The 27,303-nt window shown below is 38.9% G+C and overlaps 1 protein-coding gene and 1 long non-coding RNA gene across 4 annotated transcripts in view; one reads left to right on the top strand and one right to left on the bottom strand.

Annotated features, from left to right (window-relative positions):
• Positions 1-8,165: 8,165 nt before the first annotated feature.
• Positions 8,166-17,599, bottom strand: LOC128777291 (uncharacterized). Its single transcript, XR_008422526.1, has 3 exons — positions 17,121-17,599; positions 13,930-14,075; positions 8,166-8,741 (listed from the first exon to the last, which is right to left on the bottom strand). It is a non-coding gene; the product is annotated as an uncharacterized LOC128777291 (long non-coding RNA).
• A 247-nt stretch (positions 17,600-17,846) lies between these two features.
• Positions 17,847-27,303, top strand: part of KPNA4 (karyopherin subunit alpha 4) — a 68,091-nt gene continuing 58,634 nt past the window's right edge. Inside the window, exons 1-2 of one of the 3 annotated variants that reach the window (XM_019440464.2) lie at positions 17,847-18,165; positions 18,726-18,863. In XM_019440464.2, the coding sequence (XP_019296009.1) occupies positions 18,780-18,863 (84 nt within the window). In that variant the 5' untranslated portion in view covers positions 17,847-18,165; positions 18,726-18,779. Of the gene's footprint in view, positions 18,166-18,725; positions 18,864-27,303 lie in introns of those variants that run through there. The other 2 variants (XM_019440465.2, XM_019440466.2) reach the window with 2 other exon arrangements.

A 27,303-nucleotide genomic window follows, 5' to 3' on the forward strand; every position in this document is an offset into this window, starting at 1 on the left:
TCTAAGATTGAAATTCTCATTCTCTAGTGATGCACCCATGATACGATAAAACAAAAGGTTCATATTTTATTTAAAATAATAATTTTTACTAGAATTACTCAACATTTATTATTTAAAAATATTTTAAGGCTACTTTTGAAAGTAAAGAGATTTAGCAGCTTTATTAATAAACCTGGAGGCAGCTGCCCCAGGAGCCCTGTGCTGGGTCTAAAGTGCAGGAGCCCTGGAGCCAGGCTCCAGAGTAGGAAGTTCAGCTCTGCTACTTTAATTTTGAAATCTTTCTTGAGGTTTTGTCACTTCCTTTTTGAATTCCCATTTATTTTGCTCTTTCATTTCTTATATAATTTTCTTCATGTGGTTTAACTTCATTTTGAACTAAAACAGTGCTTTGGACCTGCGTTTTGGGCCTGTCTTTCTGGTATGCTTTTATTGTCTATATGGCTGTTATTTAACTCCTTATTCTTTTTTCTTATAACTTCATCTGGCATCAGATCGTGATTTTTTTTTATTGCTCATTTTTATGTGAATTTCGTTTTCCTGAACCTTAAGAAGGAAGACACGTTCAGATAGACATTTATAACTTTGATAAAAAATAGGGCAGTTTGCTTTCCGAGGCTTTCTGAGTGTTTCCCTTTCCCACATTAGTCTGGATCTTCTCTTTGCTTCTTCACTGTTCCATCCACCTGAATTTTGACTGTGCTCGCAGCCATTTATCCTCAGCATGAGACCCTAGCCTCCAGGTAAAACAAATGGGTCAGTCTTGAGAGTTCTTGGGTCTAAACCACCCTGGGTCCTATAGGTGTTCCCTTGAGATTCTCAGCTTCCCAGTCACCCGCTAGCTGCGTGACCTTAGACAAATTGCTCTTACCTCTCTGTGCCTCCTCTTCCCCATTGGTAAAATGGGAAAAATAATAGCCTAATGAGGTTTCATTCAAAGTAGTTAAAACACGATTTGACAGGCTGTGATGACTTTTTGAAAGTTGGTTTAATAAGTAAAACACCCATCTGCACCTTCTTTATGAACTTACTTTAAGTTGTAAAAGCTCTCAGGTCAATTGATGGCAACTATCAAAAATCCTGAGTGCCTCAGGGTATCGACTCATGTGATAACCATAGTTAAAGCTTTGGTCTACCTGGTTAACATACCTCACACTATTTTGGTTTTAATAAAAACTATCAAGAGAAAACAAAACTGCTTAGGGTTCTCCTACTAGGAATGCAATTGCCCCTGTCTCCAGAATTTACTCATTTCTCATTATATCTACTTCATTTTTTTCCCTCCTTTGACTCTCTAGGAACTAAGAGGTCACTTTATTTGTTTATAATCAAATAGGACTTCTTAATACCTGGTATCATTAGCAAATGTGGCAATCTTTTTAGAAAGGCCCTGAGAAGACTTTTGTTAAAAGTCCAGAGCATTATTAAAAGGGTTTTGACATTTTTATTTTTTACAGCTTATGATTTACTGCTTCAAATTTCTATTATTTATAGTCAGTGTGTCACTTCTTTAACCTGTTGGATCTTATTTTTTTCCTTTTTAAGCAACTTTGCTTTAAAAAAATACAAATACCAAAAAAAAGGTAACCAACCAGGTTTTTGAAATTCAGGTTGCCAAAAGGTTTTTTGTTTTTTTTTTTTTATATCAGCTTAGAATATATCTAGGAAAATATGACCAACAAAAAAGGTGTGTGTGGTTGGGGGGAACTTATGACAACTAAATATAATGTGTAACCCTAGTTTGAATCCTGAACTGGAAATTTTTTTCTTCATTTTCTATAAAGAAAATTATTGGGAAAATTAATGAAATTTTAAAAATGTGTAAAAATAATTTTATATCAATTTTCCTGACTTAGATAAATACACTGTGATTCCATAAGAGAATGAACCCAAAACATGTGGGGTAAAGAGGCATCATGCATATAACTTATTTTCAGAGTTCAGAGAAAGAGCAAGGATGTTAAAGCGAATGTGGTAAAATGCGAACATTTGGGGAATCTAGGGGAAGGTATATGAAAATTCTGTGTACTAGTCTCTTACAACTTTAGTGAAAGTCTGAAATTATTTTAAAATAAAAAAGGGGGGGGGGTGCCTGGGTGGTTCAGTCGGTTAAGAGGCTAACTTCGGCTCAGGTCATGATCTCGTGGTCCGTGAGTTCGAGCCCCATGTCAGGCTCTGTGCTGACAGCTCAGGGCCTGGAGCCTGTTTCAGATTCTGTGTCTCCCTCTCTCTGACCCTCCCCCGTTCATACTCTGTCTCTCTCTGTCTCAAAAATAAATAAACGTTATCAAAAATATATCAAAGTTATCAAATATCAAATATCAAAGTTATCAAAAATCTCCCAACAAATAAGAGTCCAGGACCAGATGGCTTCCCAGGGGAGTTCTACCAGACGTTTAAAGCAGAGATAATACCTATCCTTCTCAAGCTATTCCAAAAAAATAGAAAGGGAAGGAAAACTTCCAGACTCATTCTATGAAGCCAGTATTACTTTGATTCCTAAACCAGACAGAGACCCAGTAAAAAAAGAGAACTACAGGCCAATATCCCTGATGAATATGGATGTAAAAATTCTCAATAAGATACTATCAAATCGAATTCAACAGCATATAAAAAGAATTATTCACCATGATCAAGTGGGATTCATTCCTGGGATGCAGGGCTGGTTCAACATTCGCAAATCAATCAACGTGATACATCACATTAAGAAAAGAAAAGATAAGAACCATATGATCCTGTCAATCGATGCAGAAAAGGCCTTTGACAAAATCCAGCACCGTTTCTTAATAAAAACCCTTCAGAAAGTCGGGATAGAAGGAACATACTTAAACATCATAAAAGCCATTTATGAAAAGCCCGCAGCTAACATCATCCTCAATGGGGAAAAACTGAGAGCTTTTTCCCTGAGATCAGGAACACGACAGGGATGTCCACTCTCACCGCTGTTGTTTAACATAGGGTTGGAAGTTCTAGCATCAGCAATCAGACAACAAAAGGAAATCAAAGGCATCAAAATTGGCAAAGATGAAGTCAAGCTTTCGCTTTTTGCAGATGACATGATATTATACATGGAAAATCTGACAGACTCCACCAAAAGTCTGCTAGAACTGATACATGAATTCAGCAAAGTTGCAGGATACAAAATCAATGTACAGAAATCAGTTGCATTCTTATACACTAATAATGAAGCAACAGAAAGACAAATAAAGAAACTGATCCCATTCACAATTGCACCAAGAAGCATAAAATACCTAGGGATAAATCTAACCAAAGATGTAAAAGATCTGTATGCTGAAAACTATAGAAAGCTAATGAAGGAAATTGAAGAAGATATAAAGAAATGGAAAGACATTCCCTGCTCATGGATTGGAAGAATAAATATTGTCAAAATGTCAATACTACCCAAAGCTATCTACACATTCAGTGCAATCCCAATCAAAATTGCACCAGCATTCTTCTCAAAACTAGAACAAGCAATCCTAAAATTCATATGGAACCACAAAAGGCCCCGAATAGCCAAAGTAATTTTGAAGAAGAAGACCAAAGCAGGAGGCATCACAATCCCAGAGTTTAGCCTCTACTACAAAGCTGTAATCATCAAGACAGCATGATATTGGCACAAAAACAGACACATAGACCAATGGAATAGAATAGAAACCCCAGAACTAGACCCACAAACGTATGGCCAACTAATCTTTGACAAAGCAGGAAAGAACATCCAATGGAAAAAGGACAGTCTCTTTAACAAATGGTGCTGGGAGAACTGGACAGCAACATGCAGAAGATTGAAATTAGACCACTTTCTCACACCATTCACAAAAATAAACTCCAAATGGATAAAGGACCTGAATGTGAGACAGGAAACCATCAAAGCCCTAGAGGAGAAAGCAGGAAAAGACCTCTCTGACCTCAGTCGTAGCAATTTCTTACTTGACACATCCCCAAAGGCAAGGGAATTAAAAGCAAAAATGAACTACTGGGACCTCATGAAGATAAAAACTTCTGCACAGCAAAGGAAACAACCAACAAAACTAAAAGGCAACCAACGGAATGGGAAAAGATATTTGCAAATGACATATCAGACAAAGGGCTAGTATCCAAAATCTATAAAGAGCTCACCAAACTCCACACCTGAAAAACAAATAATCCAGTGAAGAAATGGGCAGAAAACACGAATAGACACTTCTCTAAAGAAGACATCCGGATGGCCAACAGGCACATGAAAAGATGCTCAACGTCCCTCCTCATCAGGGAAATACAAATCAAAACCACACTCAGATATCACCTCACGCCGGTCAGAGTGGCCAAAATGAACAAGTCAGGAGACTACAGATGCTGGAGAGGATGTGGAGAAACGGGAACCCTCTTGCACTGTTGGTGGGAATGCAAATTGGTGCAGCCGCTCTGGAAAGCAGTGTGGAGGTTCCTCAGAAAATTAAAAATAGACCTACCCTATGACCCAGCAATAGCACTGCTAGGAATTTACCCAAGGGATACAGGAGTACTGATGCATAGGGGCACTTGTACCCCAATGTTTATAGCAGCACTCTCAACAATAGCCAAATTATGGAAGGAGCCTAATTGTCCATCAACTGAGGAATGGATAAAGAAATTGTGGTTTATATACATAATGGAGTACTACGTGGCAATGAGAAAGAATGAAATATGGCCCTTTGTAGCAACGTGGATGGAATTGGAGAGTGTGATGCTAAGTGAAATAAGCCATACAGAGAAAGACAGATACCATATGTTTTCACTCTTAGGTTCTGAGAAACTTAACAGAAACCCATGGGGGAGGGGAAGGAAAAAAAAAAAAAGAGGTTAGAGTGGGAGAGAGCCAAAGCATAAGAGACTCTTAAAAACTGAGAACAAACTGAGGGTTGATGGGGGGTGGGAGGGGGGGGGGGTGGGTGATGGGTATTGAGGAGGGCACCTTTTGGGATGAGCACTGGGTGTTGTGTGGAAACCAATTTGACAATAAATTTCATATATTGAAAAAAAATTTTTAAAAATTTAAAAAAAGATGCTTAAAAAATAATAAAATAAAATAAAATAAAATAAAATAAAATAAAATAAAATAAAAAGGGTTTTAAAAGTTGGGGAGATTTAGAGCAGAAAGATAGCAAGGTCAACGTCCTAAGGGTTTATTTGAGCACTTACAACATCCTTGAACGTTACACTCAGAACACAAAATCCTTATTTTGAAAGAAAAGGTGGGAGCTTAGAGTGCCTCAAATATTTGGCTAGGAGACCTCTACAAAATCTCTCCCTAAAGGTACTCACTTTGATAGGTAAACTTCCATTCCATATTAGCACAATCAATGAAATCCTAGTGGGCTAATCATTCAGGTTAATGCCATTAGAAATACCAGCACTATCAGATTGGCAGAGGTGAATCTAAATTATTATGCTAGCATGTGGGGCAATCATGAGCATCTGCTTGTAATCTGTGGGTGGGATTTAGATTGGTATAAACTAGTGCAATCTTTTGAGGAACAATCAGGTAGTATGTATCACATTTTAAATGTTCCTACCCCTTGGCAGTGGGGGTGGGGTGGGGCGCCACTCAGATGGTTAAGTGTTCAACTTGGGCTCAGGTCATGATCTCAGGTTTGTGAGTTCGAGCCCCACATCAGGCTCTGTGCTGACAGCTCAGAGCCTAGAGCTTGCTTGGTATTCTCTGTCTCCCTCTCTCTCTGCCCTTCTCCCACTCTCTCCTCAAAAGGAAAAAAAGCCCTTACCCTTTGACTCAGCAGTTCTACTTTTAGAAGTCTATCCTAGGTAAATAGTGGGCAAGTGAGCAAAGATGTATACTCAAGGATGTTCACTCTGTCATTGCAAAGAACAGGAGATATATGTGTCCATCAGTAGGAAGTTAAATAAATTATGATTGATACATACAAAAAAGTATTCTTCAGTACATCCATAATATATTAAATGAAAAACAAAACTAGTATGTATTTTCCTATGTATATTTACATTACTTATTTACATTTGAAATAGAAATATTTTATAGGTCTTTTTATTTTTTAGATTGAAGGAATACATGCTAAAATGAATTGTGGGTAGGTAGGTATTTAGAAGAATATACACTTCATTATCCATGGCAGACTACATAATTTGCAAGGCCCAGAGCAAAATGAAAATGTGGAGCCTCTTGTTAAAAAATAAAAAATTTCAAGATGGTGACAGCTGAGCATTCAACCAGGTATGGGGCCCTTCTAAGTGCAGGGCCCTGTGAGACTCTATAAGCGATGTGCCCTTGAAGCTGACCCTGGCTATATGCTATGCTTTCCACTTAGATATATGCTACACTGTTCTATCCATTACACTATATGATATACACTAAGACATACACTACAGTGTGGTAATATATGGATAGGTGGTTAGAGATATACACATTGTCTATCTCTGCCCCACCCCCCTCCTGTTGTTATTTTGGGTACTGTAATAAGAGCAGCACTTTGTGATAAGGGCAATCCAAGGTGTGTTTAAATTATTCCTAAAAAGAGCTAACACATTAAGGGTGCTGAGATTAACAATGTGCCGGTGTACCCCTTGGATCACTTCGCATGCCACAAGAGTGCCTTCCAGAGGACTAGCAGAAATTCAACAGAGATGTGCAGCCCTCCAAAGAGAATTCTGTGGCACATTTTAGTTACTTTTAATGAGGTTCTATGATAATGACTATCAGGACAGATAAGTGATAGGTAATTTCTTTCCTTTTTTCATGTGTGAAGTAGAAGTATAAGAAAAAAATGGGAATAAAAATATAACAGAAATTTCTGATTTCTAGGAATTAAATAGCTCTACTGGGCCACCCATGTATGGATATTTTTCTACAGCTCTAAATGGTTCTGTGATCTCCTTGAATTAACCAAATAATATTACTAGTTATTAGTTGACTTCATATGTCCACAAGTTAAATGCTTCCTCTGATGCTTCTATTTATAAGTAGAACTAAAAACCAAGAGGTCTAATTTGGGATCAGCGTGGCAGCTTATGTTCTGCCATGTAGAATATCAAGGTTTGATTAGGCAGATCTTAGGGTTAAAGCCAAAATACAAGAGAACAAGACATTCTAATATCTAATGGGCTCTAAATAAGATGGTTTAATCTTACCAGACTCTGATTTTCATTAAAGACAAAAACTTTTAACAGGGCCTCTGATGATGCTGGGATAAGTACATATAGGTGAGAGGACAAAGGTTTCCAGGATTCAACCAAATAGGGAAAGGGTGAGAAAAACATTAAAAGATTTGTTGTTAAATATTTTTCTGCAGTCCATCATACGGTAATCAGAGGTCAAAGTCTAACACACCAGGAGCTACAGACCTTTGACTTCATAGGCATCTGGAGAATGTGTTGAAGCTATTTGAGTTCTCCAAGACTTCAGGGTGTTGTATAAGATAATGACAGAACTGTAAGTAGAAAGCTGATAAATCCTATGAGTTGTGAATTTCAAGACTAATTTCTGTACTTAAAAGTCTTCAATCTTATATTTTTTAATTCATCTTCCTGAATTATATGTGTATATATGGTACTATACGTCACATATAATCTATGCTCAGTAATGGATAAAAACCACTAATAAATACATGAGAGTCCTCCTTATGTGTAATTATCCAAGGTAGTCATCTGTTTTAGGGTATCAGTTCTGTCTTTATTGAAACTACTAAAAATCACTCATATTCTTGAGAATTTTCATCAGGTTGCCTAGCACTACTATTCTCAAAATTCAAAACAGGACCCATAATACAGGTATAAGCTATTACAGTTGATAGAAATCTATCATTTTCACAAATGCAAAAAATAGCTCTATTTAATGCACTTTTCCTTTGTTTTCTGTATACTTAACTGCTTCTACCTTAAATATTACAATGACTTTCTTTTAAGTGATATTATATACACATGTGTTTGACATAAAGAACTTTGTAATGATATCCTATGAAGACTGAATGGGCTATGATTCAAGAAATACTGAGTTCCCCATTGATGAATGTGTTGCATACGATGAAACTGTTCAAACGAGAATTCAAGCACAAAATAGGTGGTTGGACAAGATAATATTTGTGTTCTCTTCTAACTCTGAGACATCATGAACACAAAACAATTCTTACCAGTCTTGAACAAGACAGAGGATGAGCAAAGAATGGAAAGGAGGCAAATGAGAGAGACACCATAAAGATATTATATTTATTCAATACAAGTTGCCACTGTTTGAACATGGAACCCAGGAGAAAAGAATAAAATATCAAAAACACTTAATATTTTCAGGGGCGCCTGGTCACTCAGTTGGTTGAGTGTCCGACTCTTGATTTCGGCTCAGGTCATGATCCCAGGGTCATGGGATTGAGTCCCGCATTGGACTCTGTGCTGAACACAGAAACCGCTTGGGATTCTTTCTCTCTCCTTCTGCCCCTCTCCCCCATTCTCACATGCACATGCTCTCTCTCTTGCTAAAAAAATTTTTTTTAGTAATTTAAAAAAACACCAATATTTTCAGCTTCAGAAACTACTTGTACATTAGCACCATTAGGTTTTTCTTTTTTGTTGTTTTGAAAGAATCCACTCTGAATAGGGTGCCTAAACATGGAGAACACTGAACTTCTTTGTTGGTACCAGAGATGGTTCCAGGAGATCAACCGGGATGTGGCAGGAGACCGCACTCCTGACTGTAACTGTGAGGGCATGGCCCTGAGGCAGAGGTTCGTAGACGTAAACCAGAATGTCTGGCAAATGGGCTGGAATTGAGCAGAGGAAGAACCGTTAGGAGACACATTCTGCCTCTTGGAATTCACTCAAGAACTGAGACAGGCCTGAGCCTTCAAGGAACTAGGGAAGGCACTGGCAGAGGATATAAGGTTTAAGCTGAAAACAAGGAACTCAGACTAGATGTCACAGGCTCAATGGAGTCAGTCTTTTTGAAGAATGCCATCAAGAAAATGGCATTTGAGAGGTGCCCAGGTGGCTCAGTTGGTTAAGTAGCTGACTCTTGATTTTTGGCTCAGGTCATGATCTCACCATTCATGGGACTGAACCCCACGTGTTTGGGATTCTCTCTTTCCTTCTCTCTGCCCTTACCACCCCCTCTCATAAATAGGTATTTGTAAAAAAGAAAATGGCATTTGAGAAAACTCAAGAGAAAAACTAGAGGCACAAAGGGACCTGGGAAAATATTACATAAATCTATTTAAAAAGTGAAATGGAGGGGCTTCTGGGTGGCTCAGTCAGTTAAGTGTCTGTTTGGCTCTGATCATGGTCTCAAAGTTCATGAGTTCAAGCCCCACATTGGGCTCACTGCTGTCAGCGAGGAGACCACTTTAGATCCTCTGTCCCCCTCTCTCTGCCCCTCCCCTGCTCGCACTCTCTCTCTCCAACATTTTTTTTTTAATAATAAAAAAATAAAATAAGATAAAAAGTGAAATGGGGATACTGACTCTCAATCTTGGCTCAGGTCATGATCTCACAGTTTATGAGATTGAGCCCCATATCAGGCTCCTAGCTATCAGCACTAATCTCACTTGGGATTCTCTGTCTCCCTCTCTCTCTGCCCCTCCCCTGCTCTCTCTCTCTCTTTCAAAATAAACAAACATATATATTTTTCAAAGTGAAATGGGAGGCACCTGGGTGGCTCAGTCAGTTGAGCATCTGACTTTGGCTTGGGATATGATCTCAGTTTGTGGGTTGAAGCTCTGCATGGGGCTTCTTGCTATCAGCATGGACCCCACTTTAGATCTTCTGTTCCCCCCTCTCTCTGTCCCTCCCCTGCTCATGCTCTGTCTCTCTCTCTCTCTCTCTCAAATAAAGAAAACATTTTTAAAAAGTAAAATGGAATTGGCTATTACTAGCCTGTAAATTTCTGTCCTTGAAACATTAATTATTTTGTACATTTTTTTAGTGAGAGCTATATAACCATTATTTCACATGTGCAATAGTTTGAAATATTGTATAACACATCACATCTATTACTGTGAAGGCTGTTTATCCTTATTTTAATTCTGTCCTTACCTTAGACTGAAACCACTTCATACATGAGATATAAGTCTGGATCTAGTAGTTCTCAAATTATGTTCCAGGAAAGAGTGCCATCAGCATTGAGTGTGCACTTGTTAAAAATTCAAATCTTCACATGCTGTCCTAGACCTACTGAGTTAGAAACTGGGGATGGAATCCACCAATCTGGGTTTTCAGTCGTCTTGCTGGTTCTAAAGCACTCTACAGTTTGAGAACCATGGCCTCAAGCATTTCAGAACTAGATGTCTTTAGAGTCTGTTTAGGAAAAAAATCCTGTTCTGTTTTCTGTCTATTCACAGTCCTATTCTCATTTCTGATTACCAATGTGTGGTAGTTTTTTTCCTATACCAAACAATTGTGTGACACCAGCTGAGTGAGAACAATTTAACTCAGTTCTTATACTACCTGGAAATAGTTTAGATCCCACAGGTTAAGAGCTCAGCCCCACAAGACTAAGCACTGCAGACACTAAGCAACTTAAGACACCAATCACAAGTTCAAGTTGTCACCTGTACATTTGACCGACCAGCTATATGTCAGAGATTCATATAACCCCCTCCTGGGATTTGGGGAATTTGCTAGAGCAGCTCATAGACCTGAGGAAAACAGTTTACCTACTAGACTACCAGTTTATTATAAGAGGATATAACTTGGGAACAGCCAGATGGAAGAGATGCATACATAGGGCAAAGTATGGGGAAAGGGGCACAGAGCTTCCATGATCTCTCTGGCTTGACACCCACTCAGCACCTCCACATGTCTACCAACCTGGAAGCTCTCCAAATCCATCCTTTTTGGGTTTTTAAGCAGGCTTCATTAAGAATGCATGTTTGATTAAATCATTGGCCACTGAGTCAACCAGTAGTTCCTCTCCCCTCACCAGAGGTCAGAGTGGGGTGGGACTGAAAGTTCCAACCCGCTAATCACACAGTTGGTTCCCCTGGCAACCAGCCCCCAGTATCCTTAGGGACTTTCCAAAAGTCATTGTATTAATATAAATTCAGATGTGGTTGAAAGGGGCTTGTTATGAATAACAAAAGACATCCATTTCATTCTGGAGCTATTTCAGAAGCTGAGAAAGAGAGATGCCCCTATAACTCTTATCACTTAAGAAATTACAAAGGTTTTAGGAGTTATTTGCCAGGAACCAGGGAGGAGGACCAAATATATATTTCTTAATATAAACCACAATATCACAGAGCTCCAGGAGAGAGCTGTATTATAGGCCAGGGAGGCAGCATGGTGGTTTTGTCTGTTCAGGCTGCTATAACAAAATACCATAGAGCAGTGCTTCTAAAAAACGGAAATTTCTTCTTTCTTTTTTTCCTTCTTTCCTCCCTTCCTCCCTCCCTTCCTCCCTTCTTTCCTTCTTTCCTTCCTATTTAAGTAATCTCTACACCCAAAGCAGGGCTGGAACTCACAACCCTGAGGATCAAGAGTCACATATTCTTCCAACTGAGCCAGCCAGGTGCCCCCAGAAATTTATTTCTCACAGTTCTGCAGGCTGGAAAGTCCAAGATCAAGGCAGTGGCCAATCTGGTGTCTGGTGAGAACACATTTCTTCATAGACCCCACCTTCTCACTAATCTCACTTGGCAGAAGGGATGATGGATCTCTCAGGAGCCTCTTTTCTAAGAGTACTAATCCCATTGAGGGTTCCATTCTCATGACCTAATTACTTCCCAAAGGCCCCACCTCCAAACATCATCACACTGGGGATGAGGATTCAACACATAAATTTTAGGAGGACACAATCATGCAGTCCAGTAATGGTCAACCAGAAACAGTGGGGGTTTTACAGCTAGTCAGACCTGGAATCAAACTGCGGCTCCAGCACTCGTCAGCTGGGTAGGGTTTTGAGTGAGTTGCTCAATCTCTCTGAACTTCAGGTTCCTTATTTTAAAAATGGAAAGAATAATGCCTACCTTGAAAGGTTACTATGAACACTATGAAGTTTATGTGCCTACATGGTAATCAGGAATGCTGGCTCTGGCATCAGGCCCAGTTTAAATGCCAGCTTTTCTCCTTACAGTGTGATCTTGGACAAATTACTAATCCTCTCTGTGCTTCAATTTTCTTATCTGTAAAGTGAGTTATGCTATACTTGCCTTACAGGGTTGTTGTGAGGGTTTAATGAGTTAATATGTATCAATTGCTTAGAAGACTACCTGCCACATAATTGCTCAATAATTACCTGTTTGTAAGACTAGAAATACAAATAAAAACAATGATAATAATAAAATATTACATGTACATAAAACACCTAGGCCTAGAGTTTGCTAAGTATTCAATATAATTATTACTGTCATTGCAACATTCTTTCTTATAAAGCATAGTGTTATAAGAGGTTCCAGTACATGGGCAGCCCTTGACACTTTCATACATTCTTTATATTCTAATGTCTTCCCTCCTCTCTGAATAAGCTCTGTATATTGTATTAATATCGATCTCCTAGTTTTGATAGTGTATAATAGTTATACAAGATGCTACCAATAGACGGGGGGCTGAGTGAAGGGCATATAGGACCTCCTTGTACATTTTTTTTAACTCCTGTGAATCTGTAATTATTTAGAAATAAAAAAGTGAAAAAAAAAATAGGGGTAGGGAGTTTACCTGAAGTGAGAAGTGTTGGGGCAAGAGGTTGGGTACCTCATCCACCCCCAGTTCCTTATTTATCAGTCCCTAGAATCCTAACCTTCCTCTTTACCAATGTGGGCTACTGGAAGACAGGGGAGTCTGGTGAGAGCTAGGCCAGGCTCCCATAATATCAGGTAAGGTATGAACTTGGAGAATGTCTGATGCATGGAATTCTAGTGTAAGGAACACTGTAATCCCTGTAACTTCATTACCTAACACAGTTCCTTGTGCACAAAGGCAAAGACAAAAAGATGTGCTCTTCTGGATCAAAATTGTAAATCCAAATATTTTCCTCATAGAAATATTGCCACATAATGTGATTAGGTTCTGTGATGTTCACATAAGTACTTTATAGATTAAGTAAATAGGCCTTTGTGGGGGCGCCTGGGTGGCCCAGTCGGTTGGGTGTCAGACTCTTGATTTCAGCTCAGGTCATGATCTCACAGTCATGAGATCGAGCCCCACACTGGGCACTGGGCTCTGCTGACAGTGCAGAGCCTGCTTGGGATTCTCTCCTCCTCCTCCTCCTCCTCCTCCTCCTCCTCCTCCTCCTCCTCCTGCCCTTCCCTGCCTCTCTAGATAAATAAATAAACTTAAAAAAAAAAAAAAAAAGCCTTTGTGGACTAACCTGGACACCTACCCACTAATTGTGACTATGTTCTATGGACATATTTCAAAGAACTAATCTTCAAGCAAACTTCTGAAACACTACCAATTTGTAAGTTATTATACTTAGTTGATGCTATTAACACAAAATTTTTAAATTGAGTGATAATGATCATTCTAGGCTCACTGATTTCAAGTTTCCAAATAGTGTTCTGCTTAACACTAATGTCTTAAAGTTCCCACTGCCACCCACTCTCTAAGTTCCTAAAATTGTTAGACCAAGAAACTTTTTTTAAACAAACATTTACTAAGTTTGGGGAGTTCCAAAAACTCTCTGTTTGAGAAACACTTCTATATCACATGATCAATCTTCCTGACTATTTGGCTTCTTAAATGGCTGTAGTAGTTATTTTTTAAAAATTAAAAACATATTTTAGGCCCAAATAAAAAAGCAAGTAAAAAAAAGCTTTAGGTAATCTAACCATGTTTGCTTAGTAGCAATACAAATAGATATCCACTAGTCATCAATGACTTATACACATATTAATTATGTTTCCTCCGATTAATTAGTAAAAAATAAACTTAAAAACTAAGTTAAAGAAAAACTATATGGTTCATTTCTCTCAATCAAATTAACACCAACAGCTAGCTTTTTAATTCATCATCTCTTACCATTCAGGAACTTCAGTCCAAGTAAAGAGGTAGTTTTTTGTTTATTTGCTTGTTTTTTCCTAAGCTCCTTAAGTTGGAAGTCAGAAAAGTCTTGGCAATAAAGAGGAATGAATGAAGTCTCCCAATTCTTGATGAACTACGTTTTCCTAAGAAAATTAAGGTATATTACCAAAGGTCCAGTGTTTGTCTTTCAAAAAAGGAACGAGTCCAACTATAAAAAACACAAATTACATTTTAGTTAAGATTTAGCAACAGGGGCATCTGGGTGGCTCAGTTAGTTGAGTGTGAGACTCTTGATTTTGGCTCAGATCATGATCCCAGGGTCGTGGGATGGAGCCCTGTGTTGCACTCTGTGCTGAGCGTGGAGCCTGCTTAAGATTCTTTCTCTCTCTCCCTCTCTCTTTCTCTCTCTCTCCCTCTCTCTCAAATCTAAAAAAAACCTGATTAAAAAAATTTAGCGATATATATATAATTGCTTCCTGTTTCAGCAAATACTACCCAGTACATAATTGTATGTACCCAGTACATAACCCAGTATATAATCCCCCAAACAGAAACCATAAGATCCATATTATAAAGAAACACTCTGCTAACTTCAATTTAATGTATGTATCATGAGAATACTCCAAACTTCTTAAATGAAAGAATTATCAATTATAATTCTTTTTAAAATTACATTTGATCAACTAAAACTTATGTAAAGCTTCACAAATCCTTTCACAAATCTCTGCTGCAGAACAAAGAAAGTTTTTTTATTCTGAAAGTGACTAAGGAGAATTTCATGATACATTCATGCTCTATAATATTTTAGACTTTTTTACACTAAAGTAGTAACAAGTCAAGATATGAAGTTAGCAGACATTAAATATCCTATTTAAAAACAGGTGTTATATATTATATATAAGTTTTGTAGTTTGATTATGACTATATTTCATATACACAAAAACATTTGTGAAACAGTCTGTCGAAATTGTATTAATGGCTGCATATACTTCCTTAATTCAGCAAATTAAATTTCTGAAATCTCCTAACTACAGTTAGAGCTACCATATCTTGCCAATTAGGTTGCCAATCTGCATTTAAGAGCTATTACCAACTCTTGGAAGAACTTCTTTACCCGTCTGATAAATTGTGTATATTCTATTTAGGAAGGACTGGAAGTACAGAACAGGTAGTTATAATTTCAAATGAAAAATTTAGGCCATCAAACAGACTACCTAAGCATTATAATTAAGGATAATTGTTCCTCTTACCAAAGTGTGTCACAACTATTTTTAAACATGTTGGGGGGTCTGCTCTGAAACCTATGTCTGATCTACTCCCTAAGCTTTATCCCTGGAAGAAGCAGATACCAAATTAAGAATTCTTAGGAGGGACCCAGTATAAATTAAAAGCAATAACAAGTCAATCCACATTCTTTTTTTAAAAAATATTTCATTTATTTGAGAGAGAGAAAAAGAGAGAGAGGGCACGGGCCAGTGGGGAATGGAGAGAGAGAGAGAATCCCAAGCCAGCTAGGTGCTCTCAGCCTGACACAGGGCTCAATCTCACAAACTGTGAGATCATGACCTGAAGCAAAATCAAGAGTGGGATGCTTAACCAACTTAGCCACCCAGGCACCTCTCAATCCACATTCTTTTTTTTTTTTTTAAGTTTCTTTATTTTGAAAGAGAGTGAGTGGGGGAGGGGCAGAGAGAGAGAGAGAGAGAGAGAGATACTGATAGTGCAGAGCCTGATGCAGGGCTCAAAGAACCAGGAGATCATGACCTGAGATCAAATTGAGCACTTAACCAACAGAGCCACCCAGACGACCCTCAATCCATTTCTTAATCAAGAAGTGTTAGCTTGTTTTTTAATTTATGGAATATATATTCAAAGAAACTTAGATTCAAGTCCTATATTTGTCAAAGTCACTGAGGGCATACTATGTGCCAAGCACTACTAGTTTCTGAATACATGACAGAGAACAAAACACATTCGTTCCTTGACTTCGGAGACATGCCAGAGACCTTCGAAAGACATTAAATAATAATAAAAGAAACTAAATCACTTTGTGGTTATTTCCTATTTGTACTGCCTCTTTTACAGTGGGTAACTGTGGTCACACCCTTCTCTTAGGAGTATTCTGCAAAGAGTTTTGCGAAGTTGTTTAACTACGGGAGACAATCAGTTGTAGCTGCGAGAAATAAAGACAGAATGATAGATGATTTCATAAACTTTATCTTGAAAGCTATCATGGAATTTATTCCAAGAAGTACAAAATATTCATCTATACATGCATATTGACAAGATAACTTCTATTCATAGTGTGGGAATTCACCAGCAGTAGGTTTTCTAGAATCCTGCTCATGACAAAAATCCGTAATGGTGACACACACATATATTCCAGCTTTTCAACTAAACTTATTTTGAAAACACCAGTGCTCCAGTGTGCAATGTTACTTCAATTAAATTATTCTTTGGTGAATAAGGATCTATAATGAATTTCATTTATATTTTAAGATCGGCAATGAACTTACATTCAAGTTAACCTTCAGAGTGAATTATTTCCAGGTACAGCTTGTTTGCCTAGGCGGTTGAAAGTATACAAAGTACTGAGAACTTTGCAAGTATTATTCTCATTTTAAAGGTTTTATCTCTCAGTACGTTGTTCTACTCATATATATACATACATATATATATATATATATATGTGTGTGTGTGTGTGTGTGTGTGTGTGTACATTAGTAAAGAAGTAGGAGGGAAGGAGGCGGGCGAGGAGTAAGAGTTCTCGAAAGAAATCCCCATACCTTGCCAAATTTAAACGCGCCCAATACTCCTACACCGCCCCCTTTCCTTCCGACCTGAGTTGCTTGCTGCTGCCTACTTCGTTTCCCTGCACATTTGAGGCGCTATTCGTTGGTAAATGTATTTTTAAACCATTTCCTTCTCCCATTTTCTTAAGCATTTGAATACGTTCCTTTGTAGTTTGTGTTATTTCTGCCTATAGTAATAACATTTCTGATAGAAATGTATTCCTTTGGGAATTCATTTCATTTCTCAACAGTTACACCACTATATTATGTCAGGTGCCACAATCCCCGTCTTCCAGAAGTTAGTACTTTGTGGCCAAGTAGCTTCTTTAACTTTCTAAAACGAAATACCTAAGAGGCGGTACCATCACCGGATCATCTGCGCTTCCAAGTTCCTACCTGTTGCGGGGACTTGGTCTGAAGAGATGAATCAGATTTGTCAAATGCATCCTTTCCCTTTTCCACCCACTGCCTTTCTCGCTTTCCGCTGCGACTCCCGAACGCACGTCACCCCTGCCGGTCCAAACCCCGAGGCTCAGCCCTCACACAGCGGGAACCCCCCAACCTGGGAATGGAGTTTGGTTTGGGGCCGGCTGGGGGCTGGGAGGACGGGAAGGCGTGTCCCGGCGAACTGAGCCGAGGCGCAGCTCCCACTTCCTGTAAAGCCAATAGAGCGCGAAAGGAATGCCCTAGAAGAGAGGGCGCACCCGACAAAGAAGTATGTACTTAACTCTGCTGCAATCCTGGAACACAGAGGTCTGGGGCAGCCCCGACAAGAGCAAACCAACTCCTACCCCGGCCTCCCCTTCCCCGCCTCCCTTCAAGTCGTCCAATTCTCTTTCGCTTCCTCCGGGTTGCTCCGGAGGCACGTGGTCCCTCCCCGCCCTGCCCCGCCGCGCCCCTCCCAGCCTTCCAGTCCTCCGGCCCTCCCTCCCGGCGCCGCTCTCTTCCCCTTTCCGTTTTCTCTTCCGCCCCCGCTCTCCATCGTCCTTTTTGATTGGTCGAGCGCACGGGAGCCTGGCTGACCAATCGGCGAGCTGGGCTGGCGGTGATGGGCGTGGCCGCGACTCCGGGGCCCTCAGATCGAGGCTGCCTCCCCCTCTCAGCCGGCAGCACATTCCGCCGCCGTTGCCGCCGCCCGGCCCCGCAGTTGTCTTCTCTGGAGCTGCCGTCGCGCTGGGGTTAGGGCGGGGGGGGGCGGGCGGGGAGAGGAGGAGAAGGCCGAGGCGGAGGCAGGTGAGAGGAGGAAGGAAGCGGCGGCCCGGCGAGCATTGCAGCTCAGGCGGCGGCCCGGTTCCTGGGAGTGTCGGTGCGGCGTGGTGGTTGGGGCGGATCCCGCGGGGCCCGGGCGGGGGAAGGAGTCACCGGCCCGGCCATGGCGGACAACGAGAAACTGGACAACCAACGGCTCAAGAATTTCAAGAACAAAGGCCGCGACTTGGAGGTAAACTCGGGGGCGCCGGAGGGGTGGGGGCTTTGGGCCTCGGGCCGATCTCCGCCGGGACTCCCAGTGTGGGGAGTAGGGGCGGGTGCCGCCGCCGGGCCGCGGGGGAATGGCGCTGGGGGCCGGCCCGTCCGTGACGCTTCTGTGAACGCGCCGGGAAGTTTGTGTCGGGCCTGGTCCACCTCCGCCGGGGAGCGAGGTGCTGGGGTACGGCCGGCGCGGCCTAGGCCTGCCGGGGGGAGCCGGCGCGGGTGCGAGGGGCTGGGCCGCGCGGCAGGGAGGCCGGGCGCGGCGAGTGCGGAGGAGGCGTGCGTGTGCCGCGCCGCTTCGGCCGGGCTGCGGCCCCAGCCCCGGCAGCGGCGGAGATTCCGGCTGTCCCCCGAGCCCCGACGTCTAGCGCCGCGAAAAGGAGGGCGGTGGGAGGTGGGGGGACAAGTGTGTGGCGACCGAGTGGGGCTCGGAACTTCCCCTGCGGGGTCCGCGTCTCCACTTAAAGGCATTTTTTCTGGTCTTCCCGACTCCCGCTTTACCCCTGCCTCCCCCCAATATCCAAACTACAGGAGTCAACTTCTCCGTTGAAAAAAACACCCCCGGCGTGAGAGGCCATCCTGGTGATGCTAACAGTGCCTTCCAGCGGCCTGTGTTTTACTCTGGATATAGCTGATTCAAGATGTGGCTCACGGTGTGCCCTCTTCCAGGCAAAGAATACCCCTTATTTCAGCTTGCTCACAAATCTCTTTATCCCCTCCTGAGAGACCACCAGCTGCATTCTTATATATAAAGTCCACAGGGTTATACAAAGCTGTCATCCTCTAGTCTACAGTATCCTTTCCCTCCACCTGCTGGTGGTGGTAGTGGGGGGATGGGGTGGGTTATGGAATGGCACCATAACGTTTTATTATTTTAAAAGGGCGGAAAAAAAAAAAAAACCCACCCTTCATTATCTTCGATACAGCTGCTCCTGAGGTGGTTAGGCTACATGAAGTGTGAGGGTGAAATCATAGACACACAACACAGATTTTCGATAGAAGACTTCGCTTTTAGTTTTAAGAGTCTAGGTAAATCGAGGTGGGTTTTTTTTTTTTTTAATAGTTCAATCCTGCGTCTGAATCAGGAATTTAGCTTTGAAAAGAAAGTGAAGTATTTTTTATGTTATTCCTCTGTCCTTTTTTGTACTGAGATCTTCAAATTCCCATCACCAGTTTCTGAACTGTGAGCATTTGCTTGACTGAGATAGAAACTATTTTCTGGGCTTTTCACAAAGCCATTCAGTCTCTAAAGTAGTTGGTGCTGTTTTTAGTGGTTTTCATAGTTTGAGGAGCTGTGACTGTGGCTCTTCGTTCTGTGACTGTTTTAAGGTTAACGTGAGACATTATCCTGTGATCCCTTTTTTAAATGAAAAATTTTAACATCTTTATTGAGGTAATTCATATGCTATAGTAATCACCATTTTAAGTGTCCAGTTTGTGATTTTCTTATTAAGTTTACCTCGTTGTGTAATGATGTGAAGGAAATTTTTTTTACTAATATCAGTATTTAGAACGAAAAAAAATTACAGAATTTAAAAGTATAAATACCGCTAGTGACAGAATCCAAAAAAAATAGCAATTAGATGCTTGACAGGTTCTAATCCTTTCCCCTCTACATTTCTGGCAATTTTTTTTTTTAAACAACTTCATTGAAATTAATTCATATACCACACCATTCACTTATTTAAAGTGTTTTTTGGTGTTTTCACATAATTGTGCAACCATTAGCACAATCAATCTTAGAACATTTTTATCACTACAAAAAAATTCTAACTCATGAGCAATCTCTATTTCCCAGTTACTCTCTATGTCTCTAGATTTGTCTATTTTGGACATTTCCTGTAAATGGAGTTATACAGTATGTGATCTTTTGTGAGTGGCTGCTTTTAGGTAGCATAATGCTTTCAAAGTTCACACATGTAACGAAAATGTAACAGTGCTTCCTTCCTTTTAGTGGCTGAATAATTGCTAAATAATATTCCAAACTATGGATATATCACATTTTGTTTATCCATTCATCAGTGGATGGCCATTTGCATTGTTTCCACTTTGTAGCTATTATTCATAAGGCTGCTATGAACATTTACTTACACATTTTGTGTGGAACTGTGTTTTCATTTTTTTTGGTTATATACTGAGGAGTGGAATTAATTGGATCATAGGGTGACTTTATGTGTAACCTTTTCTGGGATTGCCAAACTGTTTAAAGTGACTTTTTTTTTTTTTTTTTTTTTTTTTTTGGTAAATTGATGTTTCCTCTTATCATGAATCTCTTATTTAGTCAGATTGTGCTGTCTCTATTCAAACAATATTATGAGTGATTTTTAAAAGTAACCATAAATAGGAGCACCTGGATGGCTCAGTTAGTTGAGCATCCAACTCTTGCTTTTGGCTCAAGTCACAGGCCCAGGCTCGTGGAATCAAACCCCACATTGGGCTCCTTGCTGAGTGTGGAGCCTCCTTGAGAATCCCTCTCTTCTCTCTCTCTCTCTCTCTCTCTCTCTCTCTCTCTCTCTCTCTCTTTCCCTCTCTTTCCCCCTTTCCCCTCTCCCTCCCTCCCATGCTCTTTCTGAAATAAAAAACATTTTTAAATAAATGCAAATTAACCAAATATTTTTGAGAAGTTTATAGTGCCTTAAATGCATCCTTTGGTAACTTTAGTAACCATGTGTGTACAAAAGGAATAGTGATATTTTCACTTTTCCACCTAAGGAAATGACATTAATGGAAAATCATACTTTCTCCTCACTTCTTTAGTCACATCACCTGTAGTGAGACAGAAACATCTTTTATTATCCTTGGAGAACACTCGAATGGCCTGTTTTGTGTATTTATTAATTACATATATGTCTGTGCCTCAGAACAATTACTATGCCCATAATCCTCCCCTACAAATTGGTTACTATGTTTTGCTACAACGGTTTCTAAGAAAATACTGCTTTTTGGTTTAGGTCTTAATGATGCCATCTGTTTCACTGGGAGGTTTTTAATGAAGAAGTATAGACCAGTGCTAGTCAATACATTTTGTTTAATCCAGTACATCCAGAATACCAATATAACATCAGCAATGTAAAAAAAATATTGAGATAGTTTATATTCTCTTCATCCAGAGTCTTCAAAATCTGGTTTGTATTTTACATTTAAAGCATATCTCAGTTTGGACTAGTTACATTTCAGATGCTTAATAACCACATGAGGCTATTGGCTGTCTTATTGGACAGCACAGAAATAGAATAGCATATAGAATGAGATAATTGTACCACTTTTCAGTTTGATCTAACATTGTTTGATTTGAAATTAATAGGGTACAAAGTTTTAGAGTTTAGTGCAATCTCATATTCTCTAAATTTGTGTGTGACCTTGAGAGAGTCAGGTTTATGAGTCTCTCATCTGTAAAACTAGAGGTACTTAACATCTGCTTCATGAGTGTTGTGAAAATTAATGGGTTAATGTTAGGAAGATGCCTAGCAGTTCTCTGAGCATTTTATCTCTTTTAGCTGTTCTGCTAGGGGGTTAGGGTGACTTAATAGGATTCATTGTAATTGATTCTTTTATTCCCTAGTTTGCAGTTGGCTCTTTGTTTTTCCTCTGTGTCCATACAGAATTTAAGTTACATTGAACTTATAATTAACAGGGAAAGTTTTTAAGGTAGAGATCTGTAATTGCTCATTGAAGGGCAGTTTGGCCACAGGGAATTATTGACCCTTCTAAAGTCATAATTTCTAAGTTTTAGAAGTTGAAACTGATTTAGAGATTTAAATACGACACTGATTCTTACCTTTCATCCTACCATTCTGGGTGTTCCAAAATGTGGTCATGCTAACTTCTTGAAACACAAAAGCATTAAAGAAAGCATATGTCAGTATCCATGTAAAATAGTTTATAGGAATCTCAGGTAATATTCAAGACTCAGATGCTTTCTTGCAGTGTGGCAAAGGATCATCATTATTAGTTTAAGAAAAGTAACCATAGAAAGGGTACACCGAATGCAACACAGGAAATGTGTAGTGACCAAATTTCAAATAAAGTATATGTCAAAATATAGCAAATTAAGCTCATCTAGTTTAGGTTTTAGAAGTAGAGGGTCGACTCTTTTGTAGACTTTCAAATAAATCTGCATGATTTTTATACAAGTTCTGAGAGTATCCAGGGCCTAATAGAGCATAAATTCTGTTAGAAAATAATTAGATCTTATAAAAACACAATTAAAAAAAAACCCTAAATATTAAAGAATAATAAAATGTTATGTGATTGTAAACTTGTGATTGTCCACACAACATAAAGTATGAAGTCAGCTTGAACTTTAGAAATAAATAGTTGTTTGGTTGGCAAGAGTTTAATAAATTGATCAGCTATTTTGTTGTTGTTAAATGGCTTTGGTAGTTTGTAACTATACAGAGTGAAAAGCATTGTTAAGCTATTAAGTCTTGTTAACTTTTAGAGACTGACCTCTCTCATCACAAATCTTGGAACATATTTACTATACTTAAAATAACTACTGTCTAATTTTTCATATAATAGTCCAAGCATGTGACAATATGAAACATCTGATGGAAGTATAGTTAGGAATTAAATAATTGTTTTTGTGCTTCCTGCCAGCTTTCCTGGTTTATAAGACAGTCAATTTCAGAATTGCTTCATTGACAATCATCTTTGAGATATCAAAATGTCTTTGTTTTTCATAGTCAAATGAATATACAAGATTGGGAAGAATTTTAGGAGTGATTTAGCTGTAAAAGAATGAAATTACTTTAGAAGAAATGTGTAGGTAGTTTTTAGGCATTGATGTCTAATACCTCTTAGTGACTGTGGGTCCTCAGAATATTTTTAAGTGTTTTCTGGAACAGCATTCATATACTTAATTAAGGCCTATAGTGATAAAATGACAACTTGTGGTCAAGTCTAACCTTGAATGATGATTTTGGTAGTTGCTGGTTTAGTTTTGGAACAGAGAAGTATGATTGAAGGGAACTGACTTTTGAGCACACACTGTATATGCTTTTAATTGTATTCTCATTTCTCTCAGTCTAATAAGTAGGAATTAATTATTCATTTTATAGAAGAAAAATCTCTACAGTAAAGTGACTTAATAGCATCACATTTAAGGAATGATTTTAATTCAGGTACATGTCATAGTAAAGTGTGTACTATTTATACTATACCATATTACTTGTCTTTAACTTCTCTCAGCCTTCATACAGGTCTGAAAGTTGATTAAAAGGCTATATGTAAAAGCATAGTCAAATGGGTATAGTAGATATTCAATAAGTATTTCCTTTTCTCCCAAAGAGAGTTTTGGAAATAGTACATCTAATGTGACCTTTAAACTCTAGAGAACACATTTATAGGCTATTTAGATTTAGTAAAAGGGCTAGGGGAGACTCCTGGTTTTTTTACAGTTAATGTGAGAACAACCTCTGTATTGGCACCTGTTAAATAAGGACAGATATATACTGTATGTGCTTCTAATGGCCTCAGTTCAAAAGCTTTGGGAGCATAAGATGTGTTTATGCTGTTAAAAATTAAGAACCTCAAAGAGCTTTGTTTGTGGGTTTCTATCAACATTTATCATTTCAGAAATTAAAACTAAGAATTTTAAAAAATATTAACTCCTAAAAAATCATGAAACTATTTTATAGAAACATAAATTTCTAATGAAAAATAACTTATTTCCCAAAACCCCAAAAATTTGGTGAAAAGAATGCCCATGTTTAACTTTTTTTGAAGTGTATCTTATGTATGGGACAAGAAAAGATAGTTGGATTCTCATGTCTGTTTCTGAATTCAGTCTTTTGTGCTAATGTTGGTTGAAGTTTATGAAGAGTATCTAACCTCACACAGGCAGTTGGAAAGGGAGGATGTTTTAATAGGCTTTTCAGATAATTATGGAAATTTTTGTTTTTGATTCTATACAATAACTCTACAAAATAGTTTCTTAAGGGTTAGTTGCAATATGGAATCTGAAGCCACATCAGTGAACCTTTCATACTCTGTTATGTTAGAATTTATAGGTCTGTCTTGCACCTGGAATGTATCCTTTGCCCATGCCTGATTTTGTAACAGCATGTATTGGTCATTTGGAAAATACTAGTTCACAGAATTATATAGATCTTCTAAATACTGACACATTTTATTATATAATTAAAATTCACAATTATTGTCAGTTAGTGTCACCAAATAGGTTATCAGAAAAATCTTAAATATTGGGCATTTGTGAAGGTCACAGTGGTGGATACAGGTTTTCCAAAATTCTTATTTTCATTTGAAAGCTTAAATTTTATCATTAGCAAGAAACTCTGTAGTTGTTTCCCTTGAAGCCATATAAGCTCACTTTGCTCATTTTTGTGAAAACATCTGCCAGACTCTGTCTGAATAGCCATAATTTGTCTGTCAGTCGTTCTTTCAAGTAAAAATGGTGTTCCATGAAAAAATGACTAGTTCAGTTTGCAAATCAAGCTCACAAAAACTTTCTCCTTGAGACAGTCCTCGTATGGCAGAAGTGGGTATTTTGCAGAAGAGGTTTATGTGTAATCCCCATTTTATCACAAAATTTTAGAAAGTCTGGTTTTTAATAAAGGTAATTTTTTACTGTTTAATCAAGGACATTAAGTGAACTGGCTTTTTTTTTTTTTTAACTGAAATACAGTGAGTACTTATACAGCTGGGTGACATTGCCTTTAATTCATGCTCAAGCACCAGCAGTTTTACCCGCTGCATTGCACTGCAGTGCAAATATTAGCACGATAATATTAGTAGTAATATGAACATAGTTTTGATCTGTGGACCCTCTGAAAAGGTTTCCAATGTCCCCACAGGGACCTATTGATAACACTTTTGAGTACTGTTGTCTTTGTTGATTAGCGTTACTTCTGTAAGAGGTGACTGTCACTTTTAATTAATAAAGCTCTTAAAAGACTTTGTAGTATCACAGTTAAAGAACATGGACTATAGAGTCACACCAGGATATGAACCCTGTTTCTTCCATTTAATAGTTATGGAAGTTAACTTAATCTCTCTAAACCATTTAAATGCTTAATAGTGCCTGGCATATAGTATATGCAGAGTGAATGGAGGCTTTTTTTAAATTTCTTCCAGCTTGCTTCATCGTTCATTTTATCCAGATAACCCCTTGTGTTCCCTGTCAGAATAATATTTTGTTTGCAGTTCCTTTTTTACCACTGTGTACCATAACTCAAATCATAATCACGTAAATTGGAGAAGGCTTCCTTTTCCCTTCATTAGCACTCAAGTGAAAGCCTTTCTCCTGTGTGCTTCAACCAAATTGTGGCAAAATTACTAGTTTCTGACTTCATTTCTTTAATTCTGTGTTGTAAGTAGGTTAGTAAATACTTTATGTAGTTTGTAACTGTTTTTCCACAAGATTGTAAATTTAATCAGAAAATAGTTCTAATTCACAGTGTTTAATACCTGTGATGAAAAATGACTTAAGGTGATAGACATGCTGGTGATATAAAAGTAGCTTGACTATTTAAAATCTAAGCTTTTTCTATTACTGTTTATTTACTATTAGAACAAAATTTTATTGGCTGTCACTTTTACCGTAAATTTACTGTACATGAAACCTAACATAAATTACAATTTCAATAATTTGTTTTGAGAAACCTGTATTTTATTAAACTTTTATTAACAAAAGTCAGAATCCTAAGATAATATGGTGTTTTATAATTTGGTGGTAGACATATTTTTAATATTGGAAAGCAAATCATATTCTCAGTTTCCTATTTTTTTTTAATGTTTATTTATTTTTGAGAGGGAGAGCTAGTGAGTAGGGGAGGAGCAGAGAGAGGGAGAGAGAATGCCAAGCAGGCTCCGTGTTGTCAGCATGGAGCCCATTGTGGGAGTCAATCTCACAAACTGTGACAACATGACCTGACCTGAAAGCAAGAGCCAGATGCTTAACCAGCTGCGCCACTCAGGCACCCCATCCTATTCTTTTATGAAAAGTTTAGTTCTGGGGCGCCTGGGTGGCTCAGTCGGTTGAGTGTCTGACTTTGGCCCAGGTCATGATCTCACGTTCCGTGGGTTCGAGCTCTGCGTCGCGCTCTGTGCTGACAGCTCAGAGCCTGGAGCCTGCTTTGGATTCTGTGTCTCCCTCTCTCTGCCCCTCCCCCGCTGGTGCTCTGTCTCTGTCTGCCTCTCAAAAATAAAGAAATGCAATTGAAAAAAAAAGTTTAGTTGCTCAGTATTTATTCATAATACTTGTTTTAGTTTTTTTGTTTTGTTTTTGTTTTCTTTTTTTTTAGTTTATTTATTTTGAGAGAGACAGAGCGAGCCTCCGGGGAGGGGCAGAGATAGGGAGGGAGAGAGAATCCCAAGCAGGCTCTGGGCTGTCAGCACAGGGCCCAGTGTGGGGCTCAAACTCACAAACCGTAAGATCATGACCTGAGCAGAAACCAAGAGTCTGATGCTTAACAGACTGAGCCACCCAGGCACCCCAAGTACTTCTTTTAGTTTTTATAGAATGTCTTTGTGATTCCTTAAAGTAGGTATTACATAAATTTATTTAGTTAATGGTAATTATATCCTGATAGCTTTACAAGTAGTGTCTGCTTGGTTGTACTGAATGACCCTTATCCTCTTTGCCACCCATCCTGCCTTTTTACCTTGGTCCTTTGTACTCACTTTCAGCTGTTGCTGGTCCAGAAAAGCAAGCAAAATATAGTCTTAATATTTTCAAGTAATTGGTACATTATTCTTGGTTCTTTAGTAAATATGAAACCCAGTCTTTTTTTACTCTAAATAGTGGCTTTAAGGATACCCTGAACTCTTTCTTCATAATGTTGTTAGTATGAAAAGTTAAGTCTGATAGCTTTAGGTCGAGAGAGCTCATTTTTATACTATGTAGTTATGTTTTAAGGAAAAGAAACCCAGTTCACATTAGTTGAAACATAAGCTTTCATAACCCAGTAAGTCCAGGGCCACAACTGGCATTAATTGTGGTAAGAGTTCTAGTGAAAGTCTAGGGAAGACTGATTGATCAAGATTTGATTGCATGCTTATGCCTCAATTACTTTGGGTAGAGAAATATGGTTCTGTGATTGGCCAGCAAAAAGTCACATGTCATGTGTCCAGGTGTGTGTGTGTGTGG

Source organism: Panthera pardus, unplaced genomic scaffold (genome assembly GCF_024362965.1).
Source record: "Panthera pardus isolate Hobbes unplaced genomic scaffold, ASM2436296v1 HiC_scaffold_16, whole genome shotgun sequence".
NCBI classification, from domain to species: Eukaryota; Metazoa; Chordata; class Mammalia; order Carnivora; family Felidae; genus Panthera; species Panthera pardus.